At 39.0% G+C, this 18542-nt stretch overlaps 2 protein-coding genes across 3 annotated transcripts; both read right to left on the bottom strand.

The window, feature by feature from the left end:
• Positions 1–178: 178 nt before the first annotated feature.
• Positions 179–6652, bottom strand: LOC119791263. 2 transcript variants are annotated; one of them, XM_038297279.1, is made up of 6 exons: positions 6448–6652; positions 5917–6030; positions 5595–5838; positions 3290–3478; positions 2021–2196; positions 179–1272 (listed from the first exon to the last, which is right to left on the bottom strand). In XM_038297279.1, exons 2-6 carry the CDS (start codon positions 5989–5991, stop codon positions 811–813), a joined length of 1146 nt encoding a protein of 381 aa, XP_038153207.1. In that variant the 5' UTR covers positions 5992–6030; positions 6448–6652; the 3' UTR covers positions 179–810. The 2 variants fall into 2 exon arrangements, with proteins under 2 accessions (XP_038153207.1, XP_038153205.1); XM_038297277.1 differs by having other exon boundaries at positions 5595–6030.
• A 5693-nt stretch (positions 6653–12345) lies between these two features.
• On the bottom strand, positions 12346–17351 carry LOC119791254 (oocyte zinc finger protein XlCOF22-like). Its single transcript, XM_038297258.1, has 3 exons — positions 17056–17351; positions 15874–16158; positions 12346–13755 (listed from the first exon to the last, which is right to left on the bottom strand). Exons 1-3 carry the CDS (start codon positions 17222–17224, stop codon positions 12461–12463), a joined length of 1749 nt encoding a protein of 582 aa, XP_038153186.1. The 5' UTR covers positions 17225–17351; the 3' UTR covers positions 12346–12460.
• Between the last annotated feature and the right edge of the window lie 1191 nt (positions 17352–18542).

Below are 18542 nucleotides of genomic sequence, written 5' to 3'. Positions count from 1 at the left end.
TTCGTTATTAAGTTTTCTAATCATCGGCTGTGTTAGAACATTTTTTTTTTTTATTGGATAAGATGAACAAAGTCTCCACCCATAATAATCCAGAGCAGAACAATGTTCACAACCACTTGGAGCATAAAGAAATACAAACAAATGTAATGATAGAAACCTTAGTTAAATGAACAGGCTGTCATTTTGCACATCTTTTATTTTGCTATTTTTTAAATACCCATTACTATAAAACTTTCTCTGCTTATGACAGCAGAATTATCCCTTTGAGGGACAATAACAGGATTTTCAATTACATAAAAGGGGTAGACAAATATCAGTAAATCTAAACAATGTATAAACATCTGAAAACTGTTACATTCAACAAAAAAGATTAAGCAAACTGTGCAAAATAGGAATAAAAAATAAGATCCGATTTATAGTCCGCACACTGCAGATGTAGTTGAATCTGTACTTAAAAACCAAACCCATTTAAGCAGCCCATAGATTTAAACAAACAAGCCTAATTAAACATGTTATTTTATCTTAAACCATAATAAAAACCATAAATGTGCCTTAGTGGGAAATAAAAGATTTAATCCTTTACTAAAAATTTTTATAATGAAAATAGGTGCAAACACTGCAAAAAACAACAAGATGGCGGAACACAAATAAAAAAAATATCTACATTTTTATGAAAAACCGCTGCTGTATTGCCATATACAGCTTAAAAAAACAAATCCAAAAAAGCACGCACAACAAAAAAATGGGAAATATGGAAAAGAGAGGTAGTTTGGTCACACAGATTTAAAATGCAGAAGTTTGTTTACACAGCTAGTCATGATGCATCATGCTAGTGAACGACATAGGCTGGCTAGATGGGAGCGGGTAGTTTTGGCAGGGATACAGCGATGGACTGGAGAGCTGAGTTGCATACTGGCTTGGACCAGTACGGTCTGCCTCCAGTGCATCATATATCATGTTCATGATGTTTCGCTTCAGCCGTAATTGCACTGCTCCATCTCTAATGTTTCTCAACTCAGAGGCTACTTGCTGTCCAAACAGCTCATTGGAGTCTTCATTGGACGCGAGAGTTCGCTGTATCTGCTGGAGCAGTGACAGTTTGGCCATTTCAAGACTTTGAGCAGATTCTGGCTTTTTTTTCGTGGCTACTTGTTTCCGGACAAGCTGACACGTCGAAGGCGAACTGCTTTCCTCTTCCTCCACTTCAGCTTCAGTTTCCAACACTGATGAATCCTCCTCGCCCTCAAATGTGTCGTCTAACTCAACGGCGGGCTGTGAAAAACAGCCAAGAAATCAGTCAGAAGTGAAGTGATTACAATGGAATAACTACTTCAGACAATTTCACATAGGGCTGGGCGACGATTCAATAACGATATATATCGATCGATAGACGTGCGGCGCAATAGAAAAAAAGTCTATTGGGCGATATAGAAAAAAAGCTTATCGATAAAAAAAAATGCATATTGATCGATATCGATAATTATTGAAAAGATTTGAAATCATATTTTATGTGCAGCTCGGCCTGGACTTTTTATGATATTGCTAAATGATTTAATTTTAATAAAGAACACAAACACAGACTTCCAATTAAATCTTTATTTAACCAACTTTTTTAACCATAACAGAATTGTTTTAAAGAAAAATAACTTAGGAGACCTGAGTTATGTTATTAAATACTGACAAATAATAAACTAAAGTGACCAGAAAAGTGACCAAAATAAATATAACATGGAACAATTTCCTCCGCCTCTCCTTGCTGCGACTTCTTCATGTGCTCTATGTTGTGGTTTGAGAGGGCGGCGCTTGGTGAAGGCGTGCCTGGGTCCGCAATTGTGATTGGTTGGGAGGAAGTAGTGACTAGCATAAACCTACATGCTAGGCTACAATGAGAAGGAAGGAAAACTGCGTTTTTTTTAATCGAACTTTTATCGACTCTCTTTTTTTCTTATGCGCCACACGTCTATCGATCGATATATATCGTTATTGAATTATCGCCCAGCCCTAGGTTATATAGACTTACTCTCAGTGTAGATTCTGTATGTCGGTGGATGACATGACCCTTTAAAAAATCCAAGTGTCTCAGTATCCACTTCTGCTTGGGAGTCAGTGGTTTATGGCCACTTCCGCTGGGCTTTGGTTTCAGCAGCTTGCCATATTGCGTCCGTAGTGAAGCTACGCGGGTTTTAACCTCATTCGCTGCAGAAGAAACATACGGAGCCCCTCTGATGACACGGTCAAAAAAATTTTTTAATTGTGCGCACATAAGGATAACGCACTACTTCGTGGCCAAGCAATAAGTTTAACGTGCTTCTTATTAAATTCTTATTAATAATATTAATATCATTCATGGACAACTGGGTAAGCAAATTGAGCACGCCTTCTCTAAGGTCTAAGGCACGCTAGATTTGCTTACCCAGTTGTCCAGGAATGATATTATTATTATTAAGTATTTTGTGCGCACATTAAACTTATTGCGTGGCCACGAAGTAGTATTTCGTGCGCACGTTATACTTATTGGGTGGCCACGAAGTAGTATTTCGTGCGCACGTTATACTTATTGCGTGGACACGAAGTAGTATTTCGTGCGCACGTTATACTTATTGCGTGGCCACGAAGTAGTATTTCGTGCGCACGTTATACTTATTGCGTGGCCACGAAGCAGTATTTCGTGCGCACGTTATACTTATTGCGTGGCCACGAAGTAGTATTTCGTGCACACGTTACACTTATTGCGTGGCCACGAAGCAGTATTTCGTGCGCACGTTATACTTATTGCGTGGCCACGAAGTAGTATTTCGTGCGCACGTTATACTTATTGCGTGGCCACGAAGCAGTATTTCGTGCGCACGTTATACTTATTGCGTGGCCACGAAGTAGTATTTCGTGCACACGTTACACTTATTGCGTGGCCACGAAGCAGTATTTCGTGCGCACGTTATACTTATTGCGTGGCCACGAAGCAGTATTTCGTGCGCACGTTATACTTATTGCGTGGCCACGAAGTAGTATTTCGTGCGCACGTTATACTTATTGCGTGGCCAAGAAGCAGTATTTCGTGCGCACGTTATACTTATTGCGTGGCCACGAAGCAGTATTTCGTGCGCACGTTATACTTATTGCGTGGCCACGAAGCAGTATTTCGTGCGCACGTTATACTTATTGCGTGGCCACGAAGCAGTATTTCGTGCGCACGTATACTTATTGCGTGGCCGCGAAGCAGTATTTCGTCCGCACTACCAACCACAACAAAGCCTTCTGAACCAAGCTGCTAGTCAAAACAAAAACTTACCTGGTAGCTGTAATTGGACTGCGATCGCCTCCCAACTTTTCTCCCTTTTTCTTCTGTCATGGTAGCTTTTGGAGGCAACATCAAAGAGGCTGGGGTGAGCTTTCCACAGTTCCACGAGCCGCTCCTCTGTCGACTGACTCCATCTCACACGCACAGCCGCCATGATTCTGTGTTTGTTTGACCGTGAGCCTTGAGAGGAAGCAGAAGAAGAATCCTTGTTTGCGCATGCACACTGCGTGATTTGCCCACAACGGTCGGGAGAAAATCAAACATGTTTTATATTCTCCTGACCTCACAATTCCTGATCAGGAGGTGGTCGTGAGAGGCTGATCACCGCTCGTAACCCCTATTACACTACATGACTCACGATCAGGCTGAAAGTCGGGCCGATCGAAAAATTCTCACACGACTGGAAAATCGCCCCAAAAATCGCACAGTGTACTAGGGGTGTAAATCACACCCATCATGGTGATCCGATTCACTATCGATTTCCGGACCCAACGATTCGATTATTTTCGATACTCAAGAATGCACCATGATAAGATTCGATTAATTGGTTAATTTATTTTTCTTTACCTTACTGGCTAGACAATGTTTCAAATTTGAAATAAATCAATGAAAGCTGTAAAATCGTTATGGATTTTATTTGAGAAACAACAGCAAATAACAGAAGTAGAAAAGTTGTACTCCACCTAGGCTTATTAAAACCTCATTCACTAAAAAATAATAATACCCCTGCATTATAGATTTTGAAAGGCCTTGTATCAGAAAATGCTGCACAAAATCAGCGCACTGAGTGCAATGCAATACCTCGGCTCCATAGTGTCGACGTCCCCGCCCCCTCCAAAGACACTCCACTGCTCCTCTCCCAAATTGTAACTGACTGCAGACGGTGCCGCAGACAGGAGGCCGGCTTGTTTTGATTTTATGACCGCAATTGCGGAAAACGAGTTGTGAAGATGGACCAGCTAGAAGAGCGAGGTGCGCGAGAACGCTGGGACCCTTCTTTCCACCTGGATCTCTGCTCTTTTTGGCCCTCATGTCCCTCCGTTGTCGGACAAACTCGCCCCCACTTCCTCTCCGCCACGGCCATATCTAGACCCACAGTGTGTAGTGCCGACCACACAAACATTTTTCAAATTTTAAAGGTTTCGTGGGCCTCTTCTAAGAACTCTTATCTTCTTTCCATAGATTTTCTCTTTGATTCAAGTCAGGTTATTATACCATATATTTTAGCCACCTTATATAATCTGTTACCCCCATTACATGGGGAAAAAATAAACACATCCTTTCAATTTTGAAACTGTGTTTTTTCTATATTATGTTTAAAACATTTATTCTTTCATATATTGAAATCCAAAATAGTTAAAATAAATATGAGTGTTGGTTTGATGATCTTTATGAAATGTATTTTCAATTCTCAATTGTTTGAACTATTTTTGGAATATTTGTTAATTTGTTAGATAAACATTTAAATAGAAAATATATTTTATAAAGATCATCAAAGAGGGAACGGATTATATCAGGTGGCTAAAATATATGATTGCCCTCTCATTACTCTGGCAAATAATGATCAAACGTCCCAAAATCCAAAGGTTTTGATGTTGAAGAAGAGAGGAATGAACATTGCAGGAGAATTAATTTCTTCTCATGTTATGGAGGGGTAACAGAATATTTCAGGCAGCTAAAATATCCATTCTTTCCTCTTCTCCCAAATCTTTGGGAAATAAAGAGCAACTGTTTCCAGATTTTTTTTTTTTAACTGTTATTTATGATAGCATGTAGTAAACTAGAAATGTCCTTAATCCAGTAATCATTTTACATTAGAACGGGATTAACCCGAATGTCTACACTCTCATCTTTTCAGGAACTCTTAGTTTTTGTGTCCTGCTATCAGCCAGTTTCCATCCTCTTATATCAGCAATAAAAAAAATGATAAAAACTCACTACGTGTTGGAAAACTGGTGACTGACTTTTATTTCTGTCAGACTTATAGGACAGAAATTGGAAAAACACAGATTGTCTTAGCACTTAAAACAACAGCACAAAATAGCTTAAGAAGGACCTTGTTTATTTATTTATTTACTATTATTTAACATGGAGAAACATGGGGGAAATGTTTGTCTTTTTTGTTGTTGTTTGCTTGCCTCAGGAAAAAATTAACTGAGAAAACTAAAGGAGTTTACCAGGAACATTTTTTCTTTTGCCTGCATAAAATAAGTCCATGGTGCATCTGTGGCCTTTGTGGATCTCCACTTTTTTTGTGTCATCAAAGCTGCACCACAACACTGAGAGGAATCTTTACCTTGGCTCGATCCGGAGTCTTCATCACCGCCTCCATCCTGCTTCATCTTCTCAGCTTTAGCAGGGTTCTGAGAGCAAAGCCGGTTCCTGCTTGGTTCCAGTCCTTTGTGGATCTTTTTAAACGACTCCAGTTGCTCATCCTCATAACTGATCCCCAAATCCTCCTCTTCATCCTTAATCTGTGAGGGCTCTGCCTCCTCCTCCTCTTCCTCCTTCACATGCACACCTTCTGGGTCTGCCTCCTTCTTCAAATTAAAAGGTTCTGGTTCACAGACTTCCTCCTTTACTTGAACAAGTTCTGGATCTTCCACTTCTTGCTTTACCTTCAGATGCTCTGCTTCCTCTTCTTCCTTTATCCCCACAGGATATTCTTCCACCAGACCTTCCATCATATGCATCACTTCTTCAGGTCCAAACTCGACTCTGGATTTTGAATTCTTGAGGGAAAACAGAGCAAAGCAAATATTTATTCACTGTTATTTACTGTATAAGAGCCTCGAACTCAACACTATTTCTGTTAATTTAATTGAAAAAGCTTCCTGAAAGGGAAGCAAAATGCCTTCAAACTTGGAAACAAAGTCCAGTGGATTTTTTTAACCTTTTTGGGAAAGCTTGGTTGTTTATTCTAACAGAACCAAGCCGAACACTGGATCTAAAAAATGAGGAATGAACGTTTGCTAAAGGCTACAGTTGGCTGTAGCCTCTAGTTAGCAGCATCCACTGTCAAACAATAAACAGGAGACTCCTGTCTACTTCATGTCGGTTCATTTAAGCAAGAAAGTCGAAATAATAAAGCCAAGCAGCGACAAACCCAAACTCCCCTGATATGTTTTGCATCACTGCTGGTCGCATACCTGCGCCCTGGAGGCCAGTTCGGGTTTTCCGGTCAGCGAAGCTAAAAATAACCCTCCTCCTCGTATTGGACGATTGTTAGTTCAAAGTCCAAAGATATTCTCGTCATAACCAACAGTCGGTTTCTCAGGGACCCACATATTTAGCTCACACAGCAAAGCAAAACAGAGGATGAAGCCCAGCACCGATCCACTTCCGGTAGTAGAAGGAAACCATTGGCTGTATTTAGCGCCACCTAGTGGTCTGGAGGTTTAGACTCTCAGAGAAACAACTGTATGACGTTTGATTTGATATTCAAAGATTAGGTCAGACAAGCAGGCAGGTTATATAGCTAGGGTGACCAAACGTCCGTATTTCCCGGGACATATCCGTATTTCACGTCCTGTCCCGGGCGTCCCGGGTTTTTTTTAGAAAGTGAGGAAATGTCCTGATTTCACTGCGCACGACGCTCCGTGTGACGTAATCCCTGAGCCGCGTCAGAGCGGGCAGCCCTGTTCTTAATCAGAGGCTCTGTTCGAAATCCTGGGCTGCATCCTCCAAGGACGCGGTCTGCCTAGACTGGATCCTTCGAAGTCCTTGAAAATAAGGAGGCCAGAAGAGTTTTGTCTGTAAATTCGAACAGGTCCACCCTTCGGCGGGTTTTACCGGCGTATGCTCTGTTGCTTAGCAACCGTGAACGTTGACACACAAAGCAGGAAAAGAATGAATACCGAGGTTTTCAAAACTGTTTGTTTATTTATTTATTTTTAAAAAAAATTAAAGCGAACAAAGACTACACTCACAAGAATCCAGAGTGGAATAAAGGTTCCAACCAGCGGGAGCAGGAACAAATCAAATCAAATGTAATGAAATAAACCTTAGTCAGTTAAATAACCTGCTGCTGTCATTCTGCACATCTCTGATGTTGCTGCTATTTTCAAATATCCATTACTGTAAAAATGTCCATAGCTGCATATTGGTTATTAGTTCTCCAGTTTTATATTGTTAAAACACTTTACAGTATTTTATTGTTTATATTTTAAGTCTTCCCTATTATGTCATTCTTATACATTTTTCTAAGGTCCTCATTTGTGTGACTATTTTCAATAATCGTTCTGCTGCTGTAAATTTGCACATTGTGGGACAATAAAGGGATTTTCTATACTATAAAAGGGTTAGAAATACATAAGTAAATCTAAACAATGTATTTATAAAAATATATCTGCTAAATCTCTAATATTCAACAACAAAAATACTTAGTTAAGCATATTGTGCAAAACAACAATAAAAAAATTAAACTCCTATCAGATTTAGCCCCCACGCTGCAGATATATTAGAATCTGTCCTTAAATTACAGCTAAACCCATTTACACAGTAACAGATAAAAACCTCTAGATAAATCAAACACTACCGCCACATATCTGAACTACAGGCCCCCCCCCCCCCCCCCCCCCCCCCCCCCCCCCCGCCGCTCCAAGGTGTCCTGGTTTTCCCAAATGAAAATATGGTCACCCTAATATAGCAGCAAAGCAAATGGGCAGATTAAGCAAATAGTTACTCACAAGGCAGAAAACATGTATGTTATAAAATAGTGCTTTCAATAACTGGATACTGTAAACTGCTTACTGTAAACAGGAAAGCTCAAAATGGAGGAATTTGTTTTTCTGGAGTTTTAAAAAAAGCTTGATCTTAATTCAGTGAATTTAAACCAGATTTTACTCAACTGACAGCAGAGATGCTTATTGATTTAGAAAAAGTATTTACTAAAACTACTCCTAAAATAGCAGAATGTGACTTATTATGATCAAGGTATACCCTCATTTATACCACTATAACACTCCACCTGAAGAGTTTTTTTAAAATCCCTGACCTCTTATACTGAAAACAGAAAAAATGTATCAATTCTATTAATGGCAAAGTACAGTGTTATAACTTTTTACACAATACCTTTTTAGACCAATTAAACCTGTAGTCAGCCTCCTCTGTTTTTTTTTTGTTTTTTTTGTAAAGGCAAGGCAAGGCAAATTTATTTGTATAGCACAATTCAGTACAAAGACAATGCAAAGTGCCTTACATGATTAAAATATAAGAAAATAAAACAGAATCAAAGCAAGTAGGAAAATAAATAAAAATAAATATGCAGAAAAAAAGAATATTAAAAACAGTTGGACTGAAGAAAATAAAAAAATTTGAACTAATGATATTTCAGTTGAACTGTTTAACTAGAACAGTCGAAGGCAATCCTAAACAAATGTGTTTTTAGTCTTGATTTAAAGGAACTCAGGCTTTCCGAACTTTTACAGTTTTCTGGAAGTTTGTTCCAGATAATTGGAGCATAGGAACTAAATGCTGCTTCTCCATGTTTTCTAGGGAGTCTACTAGAATGGCATTTTCTTTCAGGGGGGAAGAATCTGTTAATTTGTAATCAGAGCTTTAATGCAGATATCATGAAATTTTCATTTTGGATCCACTTTAAATCTCTCCAATACTAAGTTCTGTATTTTACCTGTAACGCACCAAAACTAACCTCCCCCATCACATAACAAAACACAGGAAGTAGCTCTATGTTGGATCCAAATATTATACATTTATGTTTATTAACTTAAAAAAGAAAAAAATACAAACTGAATATAAACTAAAAATCTCGTCAAACATCTCTCAGTCGGATAAAAATGCATTTTTTATGTGCAAACAAGATCTTCAAAAGCCCAAGACCAAAAAAAGTCTTGGGCTTTTGTTTAGTTTTTTTAGGGCTGTTTAAGTCTACAGCTGCAGGTTGTTCTTCAAATTCCTCATCAAGAGCTTTAGATCGTCTGGTTCTGACTTGTTAGAACATACACACCAGTGATGAACTGGAACACCTGCTCAAGGAATCTGGGTTTAAACCCTCCAGACTGAGTAGATGCCAGACCTACAGCCATGGAAATTCAATATCCGCATGTTACACATAATTCAAATAATTAAAAAAAAAAACCTAAGTCATTATAACTATGCGGAAGACACATAGCCCTACATTACTATGTGAAAAGGGGACTTTGAACTCTAAAAATTTGGGTGAAAGAGGATAATTAATATAGCTAGAAGCCTCCAATCAGGCTTGAAAATGTGGGTGTAGGTCTTTGACGCTGGTCTCTCAGGCTCACTGCCCCACAAGTTTCAGAACCATATTATTGTTTCCATCTTATTTTCTCTTATTTCATGTAAAGCAATCTGAATTATCTTACTAACAAAATTTGCTAAATAAACAAATAAACTTACCTTGCCTATAATGCTTACGCAGAATCTTGTAGAATTTGAAATTTTAATTTCCTGGGGTACACAAGTATTAAAACCATTTAATGAATAAAAAAAATACTTTGAAAGAAACCTGATCTTTGAAGTCTGGACAACAAAAATAATTCCAAACAATACTTTAAATAGAATTTACAGATTTTCAAGTTGAGGCAGAAATAACTTTAAATTAATCTCATTCATTTGAGCACACTATGAGGGTGAAATATATGATGCAGATGACATTTATCTATGATATGGAATCTTGTCATGATTTTGTTCTTTTCAAGCCCATCATCTCTGTCGTTTTGTGCATCTTTATGCATTTTTGCTATTCAATAAAATAACATTCAGACTGTTGTGTTCTGTAATTATGCTCTATTAGCTCTAGATGAAAGTGTAATTGAAGCTCACATCAGGTCACACAAATAACTCAGCAAACATTGGGATAAAGTCACAGCAACTTAAAAATATACAAATTTATTAGACATTATTCAACTTCAAGTTAAACATATTTCAATTACAAACTATTAGCTAAGCTAGAGAAACCTCAGAAAATGTCAGGGCTGTGAAGGTTCAGTGTGGCACTCATGACCAATTTTCACGCACCACGCCACACATTATATTTTGCACGCATATTTCCTCTTTCTATATACATTCCATACTCTTAATGGCTTGCCATAGATCGAGAAGCATAACTTTTTCACTGACTGTGATAACGAATTCCAGACCAATCCATCAGTCCTTTGTGCCGGAATCTAGCCAACCGCAGAAGGCACCATGAAATACAAACCAATCAGAGGTAAGCGGCAGGTCTTCCTTCATGTCTCTAGCTGTCTTTATCGCCATTATTTGCTGACATTTAAAACCTCCTAGAAGTTCTCCCGATTGCTGGAAGGTAACTTATCCGATTTTGTTCAATGCTGATTTGCTGTTTCTCCTTAAGTATTCTAGTTAATATGTACTGCTTTAAATTCTCTGTAAGTTTATTATATCCTGTATTTATTGCAAAGTTGCTGACATTTTATGTACCTCTTCTCTTACCCCTTTCACATTTAAAAACGAGACTAACGACCTCAATGTGTGTTAGTGTGCCAGTAACAGACTGGAACTATATATATATATATATATAGACCCGCTAAAGCCCCTATCAGTGTGTGAATGGGTGAATGACTGAATGTAGTGTAAAGCGCTTTGGTCAAGTCTCCTGACTTAAAAAAGCGCTATATAAGTACAGGCCATTTGCCATTTATAGCATTGGCACATCACACATTACAGGAAATGTCCAGGAGAGTCAGGACAGGAATGAGGGAGGATCGGATGGTGGTTCTGGAGATCTGTCACTGCACATCTGTCAGTGCTATCTGTAAGCAGGTGTGCTCCATGCTGACATGTCTCAAACTTTATTTTGTTGGCTAACAACATGCTATGAATTATGTTGGATATAAAAGCACAAGAAACTCACAATACTAATCATAAACTTATTACATAGCCTCAACCTAAGAGATATCTTTCTGCTGCTGTCCAGTCCAGTTATAACAGACCTACAACTGCCATAGTTTTTCATTTTCTTTTTTACTTTTTCCTGTAAAACTCAAAGAGAAAGAAGTGGATGGAATGGTCCAAGCTATCTCTTTGGTTGCAAACATGCTATACTTAAAAAAAAATTGTACCTTGACAACAGTTTGAACAATAAGTAGGTCTCTGCTATGTGGCCTCCAGGCAGTCCACAGGTCAAAGAGACCTGAGTTGGTAAATATGAGTTTTACATGGAGCACCCAAGAAGTCAAAAGAGTCCTTAATAGTAGGTGTGTCCTGAAAGTAGTGATGTTATGAGATGAGCCGAGGCTTCGAGGCGTGTGTCGAGTAGTGGGGAAGCATTTCCGTGAAGTGCATATCAAGACTTGTTCATGTAAGGGAGTAGCCAAAATAGGTGATGACTGAAGCCTCACTACAGTCTTGCAAAGTTTGACATGCTTTTAAACAGCTTCACTATTCAGTGAAGATGTGGGTGTTTTTAGGACAGCTGCAGTCAGTTGAATATTTGGATAGAGTTTGCAAAGAGTTTAGAGACACTAAGAATAGATCTGTTGGAAAAACAACCAGTCTAGTTGGTTAGAACAATTTTAGTTATATATTAACCAATATATTAGTCAGACACTGACCAAGCCATTGGATTTGGTTGTAATATTAGTATTGAGTAGAATTCAAATCCAGAAAATATTTAGCAGGGTAGTGGTGTTGGCTTAACCCCAGGCTCACACCGACTCCGGTCTTACCGTTGCGGTGCGGTGGGTGCGGCGCCGCAGTGATTCCAAGTCATTAAAAGGACGTAAACCTCTCTCACCGGCTGCTGAGCTGTCCGGCTGCGGTTACCGAGACACTCCGGCGCTGCAGAAAATTCCGCAAGAAAGCTATCCTTGCGGCGTGCCGGAGCCCTCCGCAACAAGCTCTCGCAAAAATCCTTTATTTGGGCCGTGTTATCGCGTGAAGTTACGTGAACTCAAGTGAACTTCTGTAAATCTCCGGACCTGTTGCCGGAGCCGCACCGCACCGTAGTCAAAAGGGCGGTGTGAGAGGGGGTGTGCGGGAGTTGCGGTCTCCGTCGGCTCGGTAACTGCACCGGAGCCAGTGTGAGCAAGGGGTTAGGAGTTTGTCGTTCAATCTACTATAAAGATTCTTGGTTTGAGCTTTGTGCTTGACTTTTGAAAGTTGCTGAAAAGGACTAGGTTCTCAAGTAATGCGATCAATGAGAAAGTAAAACTGTTAACTTGTCTCACCTGTATGAATTTTCATGTGGGTAATTAAATAAAGATTCTTGGTAAAACCCTTCCCACACGCCTGACATGAAAAAGGTTTCTCACCAGTGTGACTTCTCATGTGGGAAATTAAATACAGGTTTTTAGTAAAACCCTTACCACAAGTCTGACATGAAAAAGGTTTCTCACCTGTGTGAATTTTCACGTGACGAGTTAATTGGCTTTTCACTGCAAAGCTTTTTCCACAGGTCACACATGAAAAAGGTTTCTCGCCTGTGTGAATTCTCATATGACGAGTTAATTGACTTTTTACTGCAAAGCTTTTTTCGCAGGTCACACATGAAAAAGGTTTTTCACCTGTGTGAATCCTCATATGAAGCTTCAAATTTCCTTTTAAACTGCAGCTTTTCCCACATATCTGACAGGAGTAAGGCTTTTCCCCTGTGTGCGTTCGTATGTGTTCTAGCAGGGTACCTTTCTTAACAAAACTCTTTCTACACATCTGACACACAAACGGTTTCTCTCCTGTGTGTTTTCTTAAGTGAACTTTAAGACTTGTTCTGTAAGAAAAACTCTGTCCACAGATCTGACATGAGAAAGGCTTCTCGCCTGTGTGACTTCTCATATGGCTAATTAAAGCACAGCTTATGCTAAAACTTTTACCACAGGTGTTAAATGCATAAGGTTTCTCGCCGCTGTGAATTCTAAAATGTTTTATCAGATGACTTTGTTGAATGAACCTTTTTCCACAAGTAGAACACTTAAAAGGTTTCTCACCTGTTTGTGTTCTCATGTGCACAATCAAATACCTCTGAGTGAATGTTTTCCCACATATTTTACAACATAACAGATTATTATCTTTGTCAATTCTTTTGACCTCAGTTAGATTTGTTATTCCACTCTTGCTTTTCTCTAACGCTTTATTTGTGCTTGATACCGAGTCACTGACAGTCTTGTCCTTCTGAATATGGTGCTTAGTGATAGCAAGTTCCTGGTCCATGTTTGGGTCTGGTTCTCTTTGGTCTTCATCATGAGAAACAGGACTCATCATAAAATTATCAGTCTCCTGCTTGAGGTCTGTGTTCGGTTCAGTTTCAGAAAATGGGCTCATCTTAAATCCATATGTCTCCCCTTTTAGCACCAGCTGCTCTTTGTCCTGACTGATGCAAAGTTCAGTGCATTTTTCTGTGATCTGCACAGGTTCTATTTCTTCCTGCTTCAAGCACCAGGTCCCCTTCTGGTTACAGAGCTGTGGATCAGCCTGGACCTCCTCCTCCTTACAGATATATTGCTTTGGGAGGTCTAAAAGAAAAACAGAAAAAAAAAATATTATTTTTCCAACTAACTAAACCCCACTTTAGACAAACATTATATAACCAAAAGCATGACGTTGTGCCCAGACATTGAAACTCAGACCTTTTGGCTCAGTTCCAAGGTAAAGGTCCAATCAATTCATTTTTCATTTGTCAGGCAGGTGTAGCTTACAGCTGACAATAAATCCAGTGTTGATCCAGAACACTCCCAAACAATCTATAGATATAACTTATAGAGTGTCTTCCAGCCCTGGCATCACACCAGTGTTTGGCAAATGTGTGGCAAAATAATGCTTTTAGAACTACATGGGTATTTATTGGTTTTAAAATGTAGTTTTCTTCTAACCTCAAGGCAACATTGAGGCTGGTGCCATTCGAAAGACGTATTGAGAGCTGCTGCAGACTGCTTTCCAAAGAATGCCAAAAAGTAAAATGTTTTATTCCTTTTTCTTTCCTACTTTAACTGTGCCTGGGTAGATATTGCAATAGAAATAGAGTAAAACGCTAATGTTTGTTCTAGAAGGGGTTTGCTTGAACTTTATGCTGCATGTTTTATTTGTTGGCTAAAAAATGAATCCCTGAGCCTGCTTTTATGTGCTTTGAACTTGATGACTGAGGTAGTTTTCAATAGACCATGCTGATGATTAGTTGAATTTGATCATTTATTCTTTTTTTCCCTCTCGTCTCTCCTTGCTTTCATTTTCCTCTCTTCACATTGTCTGTACCATTTGCTTCTATTTGACCACATATTTAACTTTCCACTAGACCCTGTTAGGATTTTGTCTGTTACTGTCAGAAAAAAAAGACAAAGCTGATTTTTGGAAATGAGTGCTTTCATTTCTGGGCCCACTTCCACTTGAGGGTGTGGCTGTGGGCGTTTTAGCAGAATCCTCGGCTTACATACATGGCTGCAATTAATCTTTGGAACTCTGGATTTATGTTTTGCCAATAATTTTAACCTGTTTTGGAATTGTGGGCCCTTTTTATTAAAATCAGAGATTAGGTTAATCTCAACAATGAAGGTTGTAAACCACTCAAAGCTAACCTCCAGTACTGCTTTTTAACTGTTACAAAAATCCCTCACCAGAGGTAATGCCAGAGTGGAAGAGTTTCCAACCCTTCGCAAGGTTACTGGTTCCAGAGCCAGAGCCACGTATCAAGGTGAACACGACTTTTTCTAGCCAGAACTTCTCACACCAGCTCAGGACCCTTCCCCACCAGAGAGGTGACATTCCATGTCTCGAGTGCCCTCTTCTGCAGCATAGGAACAGACCACCAAGGTCCTCATGCAAAAATATAACATCTGCTTGTATCTTTCATAAACTAGCTTCTCATGGCAGTGTAATCCATCTAATCGTTTTCTATAAGAAGGTCAGAAATAGAAACTATATCTACAGAAGTTTCTGGTTATGATGTTGGATGTTATACGTTTTGTGAGCTAGCAACCTTAATTATAGATATCAAATCACTCTGTAGGGGGTTATGCATTTGCTTTTATCCGCAGCATTGGGAGTGGTGCCCTAGTGGTTAGGGCATTGAGCTTTGGACCCTGAGGTTATGAGTTTGAAATCCTCTCCCACAGAGTGCCACTCTGGGTCTCTGAGCAAGACCCTTAACCCCAGATTGCTCCCCGGGCGCCCCCCTATGTCAGCACAAGGGAATGGGTTAGATGCAGAGGTAAATTTCTTCAATGTGAGATCAATACAGTTCCATTATTATTATTATTAAAAATTTGATTTTTCAAGAATCTTTTCAAAAAAATTTGTTTTTCTATTGTTTAATAAATCGTAAAATGCCGATAACAGAATTTGACACTATTGGACACATATTTGGCACAATGTGCCAAATGGATCCATTGCATACAAACAGACCTACGCTATCATCAACATATTTATTGATGTCAAGGTTTGTACACGTGTTCAAAAACGGGAATGAAAAATGTAGTAAATTACAGATGCATGGCAATGGAATGATGTTGAGATGTTGTTGAGTTTTTTTTTTTTTTTTTCCAGAGGACTAAGTTAGAATCAGTTGTAATTAAATAAAAAAATCAGGTCAGCTGAGGCACATTAAGGCTTTCTGTTAAAGGAGCTTCAGATATTCTCACCTTCAGCAGAGTTCTGGAAGAGGAGCCGCTCCTTGTTTGGTTCTAGTTGATTGTGGCCCATTTCCTCATTAACAGGATTCGGCTGAGCTTCGTCCTGATTGAAGCCCAGTTCGCTGCTTTCTTCCTTCAGTTGAAGAGGTTCTGGTTCCTCCTGTTCTTCCTTGATTCCCAAAGCCTCTGTTTCATCCAGCTCCACCTTTGACCTCTTAGATTCTGGTTCCACTGGGTTACAGGGCTGCTGGTCAGTCAGGATGGTCCCAGTAGAGACATAAAGCTGTGGGACATCTGGACAGGAAGACATAGTAGAACCAATGGATGAGAATGGAAACTTTGAAGATGATCCAGAATGTTCTGAACCCTATTTTTATCCTATAGATGTATATAATTGGTAGTACTGCCGCCTTGAAGCAAGAAGATAATGGGTTCGATTACCGGCCCGGCTTGTTCTGCATGGAGTTTGCATGTTCTCCCTGAGCATGCATGGGTTCTCTCCGGGTACTCCAGTTTCCTCCCATAGTCCAAAAACATGGCTGTTAGGTTAATTGGCTTCTCTAAATTCTCCTTAGGTGTGAATGGTTGTTTGTGTTGCCCTGCGATGGACTGGTGACCTGTCCTGGGTGTACCCCGCCTCTCGCCTGTAGAAAGAGATGGTGATAGAAAATGGATGGATGTATATAATAGTGTTGATCATTATTTTATATTTTGTTTTCCTGTTATATATTTCTGTCATTCAATGTAAGCATTTAAAATTGTTTTAAAAATATATAGATATTAAATGTAATTATATATATATATATATATATATATATATATATATATATATATATATATATATACATTTATTATAGATTGTGTGTTCATCACATCTGATTGTTTTTACTGTTTATGATTCAAAATATTTAATTGATGTATACTTAAACACGGAGCTCTCATAACAGTATTTATAAAGTTTGCATCATAAAATTGTGAAAAGGTTTAGTTTTTAGTGAGTAATGGTTATATAAATACTCCAATGAGTGCTAAATAAAACTACATAGTGGAGCGGTTGATCTCCCCAAGATGGCGGTCCGGTGTTTGGCCAGCAGGGGGAGTACCTGTGCTCTTCAGAACTCACTTTACTCCCAACTCAGGCCTCATTAACTTTCAAGTCTCAGCCATTAGTAGAACCCATCAGAACCGAACCTGCTCTCTGTGAGCTGATCCGGGGTCTCCAGCTGATGTCCAGCAGTCTCTGACGGTCGATCTCCTCCTGGTACTGGATGATGGTTTTTTCCACCTCTGAGAAGATTTCTTCAGCAGCAGCAGTTAGTCTCTGCCTGATAAACTCTCTCAGAGGCTGAACTGAACTCATTGTTGCTGCGCAGATTTCTGGACTAGATCCTCACACCAACGGGCTGCTAAAATGATGCTAACCCTGTTAGCACCTTTGTTTTCTTTCTCCAGAATAATCAGAATCAGTTTCCGGTGTGACGCCGAACATTAGGGGGCGCTATTTCATTCTCTCTCCCCTGACTGGTGAAAAACAACCTGTTCTGGATATTTATTTATTTTTCTGTTAAACCTTTTTTTTTTTCAAACAAACAAATACACAACAAAAAAGAAAAAGAAGTATGCAATAAAACGTGACAATAATAATAAATAACATAAAAACAAACAGGGTTGTTTATTAAGTAAAACCATAAGTGCATTAAAGATATGAGTCTGTTATTGATTTAATGTCGAGTTCAGTATCTTCAAGAAAATGGGAAAAAACATGGCGATTAATTGGTAAATTTCTATTTAAGAATATATATATATATAAACATATTATTCTTTTATTTATATATATATATATAGAGAGAGAAATCACATTTTCTTTTATTTTAACATGTAGTGCTTAGCAGGATCAATTTTCCTTTACCTTGTTCACAATCAAATATTTATGGGGGCTCTTCCAAACACTTTTCCAGTCCATATATCAGATATAACAGCTCCAATGCTATAGATGGACCCAAACATTAATTTCTAAAACCACCTGCATATTCCATATATCCCATGAGAAGCAGATTTTCCTCACGGATTAATCAGCTGGGTCCATCATGGAAAATTCCTGGGGACTAACTGGAAATGTATATATTAAGTAGAATTCATTTTAAGTGAGAAATCGTCCTGCTTTACTTAGCAGCTGAGCCACGAGTAGGATTTAATTTTAAACCCAGGTCTCTAAGAAGAGTGACCTTCTTTTAAATAAAATATCTCTATTATTCCAGAGGAGGTATTTGTGAGAAGTTACATTTATAAACGAGCATCCATGCTGCTTAAAGTTTTACAGGAAGTTTGTCAACATAATTTAAAATGAAGTTAAAGCCACCTAAGGTAGAGAAAGCATGATATAAGTCGGAAGTGTTAATCTCAAATTATTTTAAATGTGTTATAAAGGGCAGAGAGTTTCCATCATGCTTATCACCAGCTGTCTTAGGGCAAGAGGGGGATACTCTCTGGACAGGTTGCAAGTCCATCACAGGGTAACTGCGATGGACAGGTCAAACAACCATTCAAGCACACCTAAGGAGAATTTAGAGAAGCCAATCAACCTAACAGTCATGTTTTTGGAGTTTCAGAGGAAGGGAGGACATGCAAACTCCATGTAGAAAGACCTCAGACTGGGATTTGAACGCAGGATCTCCTTG

This window comes from Cyprinodon tularosa, unplaced genomic scaffold (genome assembly GCF_016077235.1).
Source record: "Cyprinodon tularosa strain WSP-4 unplaced genomic scaffold, ASM1607723v1 ctg385, whole genome shotgun sequence".
Classification (NCBI taxonomy): Eukaryota; Metazoa; Chordata; class Actinopteri; order Cyprinodontiformes; family Cyprinodontidae; genus Cyprinodon; species Cyprinodon tularosa.
The sequence above is the reverse complement of the archived record's forward strand: the minus strand, read 5'-3'. Positions and strand labels throughout refer to the sequence as shown.

What these genes read in the sequence shown, in the direction of transcription:
- LOC119791263 (XM_038297277.1), bottom strand. Translation starts at nt 5,991, where the DNA reads ATGCATATGATGGAAGGTCTGGTGGAAGAATATCCTGTGGGGATAAAG. An exon ending in AGTCCAATTACAGCTACCAG is followed by an intron (nt 2,197 to 3,289) that starts GTAAGTTTTTGT and finishes TTTCTTCTGCAG; the next exon opens with CGAATGAGGTTAAAACCCGC. An exon ending in ATACAGAATCTACACTGAGA is followed by an intron (nt 1,273 to 2,020) that starts GTAAGTCTATAT and finishes TGTTTTTCACAG; the next exon opens with CCCGCCGTTGAGTTAGACGA.
- LOC119791254 (XM_038297258.1), bottom strand. Translation starts at nt 17,224, where the DNA reads ATGAGTTCAGTTCAGCCTCTGAGAGAGTTTATCAGGCAGAGACTAACT. An exon ending in GATCAGCTCACAGAGAGCAG is followed by an intron (nt 16,159 to 17,055) that starts GTTCGGTTCTGA and finishes CTTCCTGTCCAG; the next exon opens with ATGTCCCACAGCTTTATGTC. An exon ending in CTTCCAGAACTCTGCTGAAG is followed by an intron (nt 13,756 to 15,873) that starts GTGAGAATATCT and finishes TTTTTCTTTTAG; the next exon opens with ACCTCCCAAAGCAATATATC.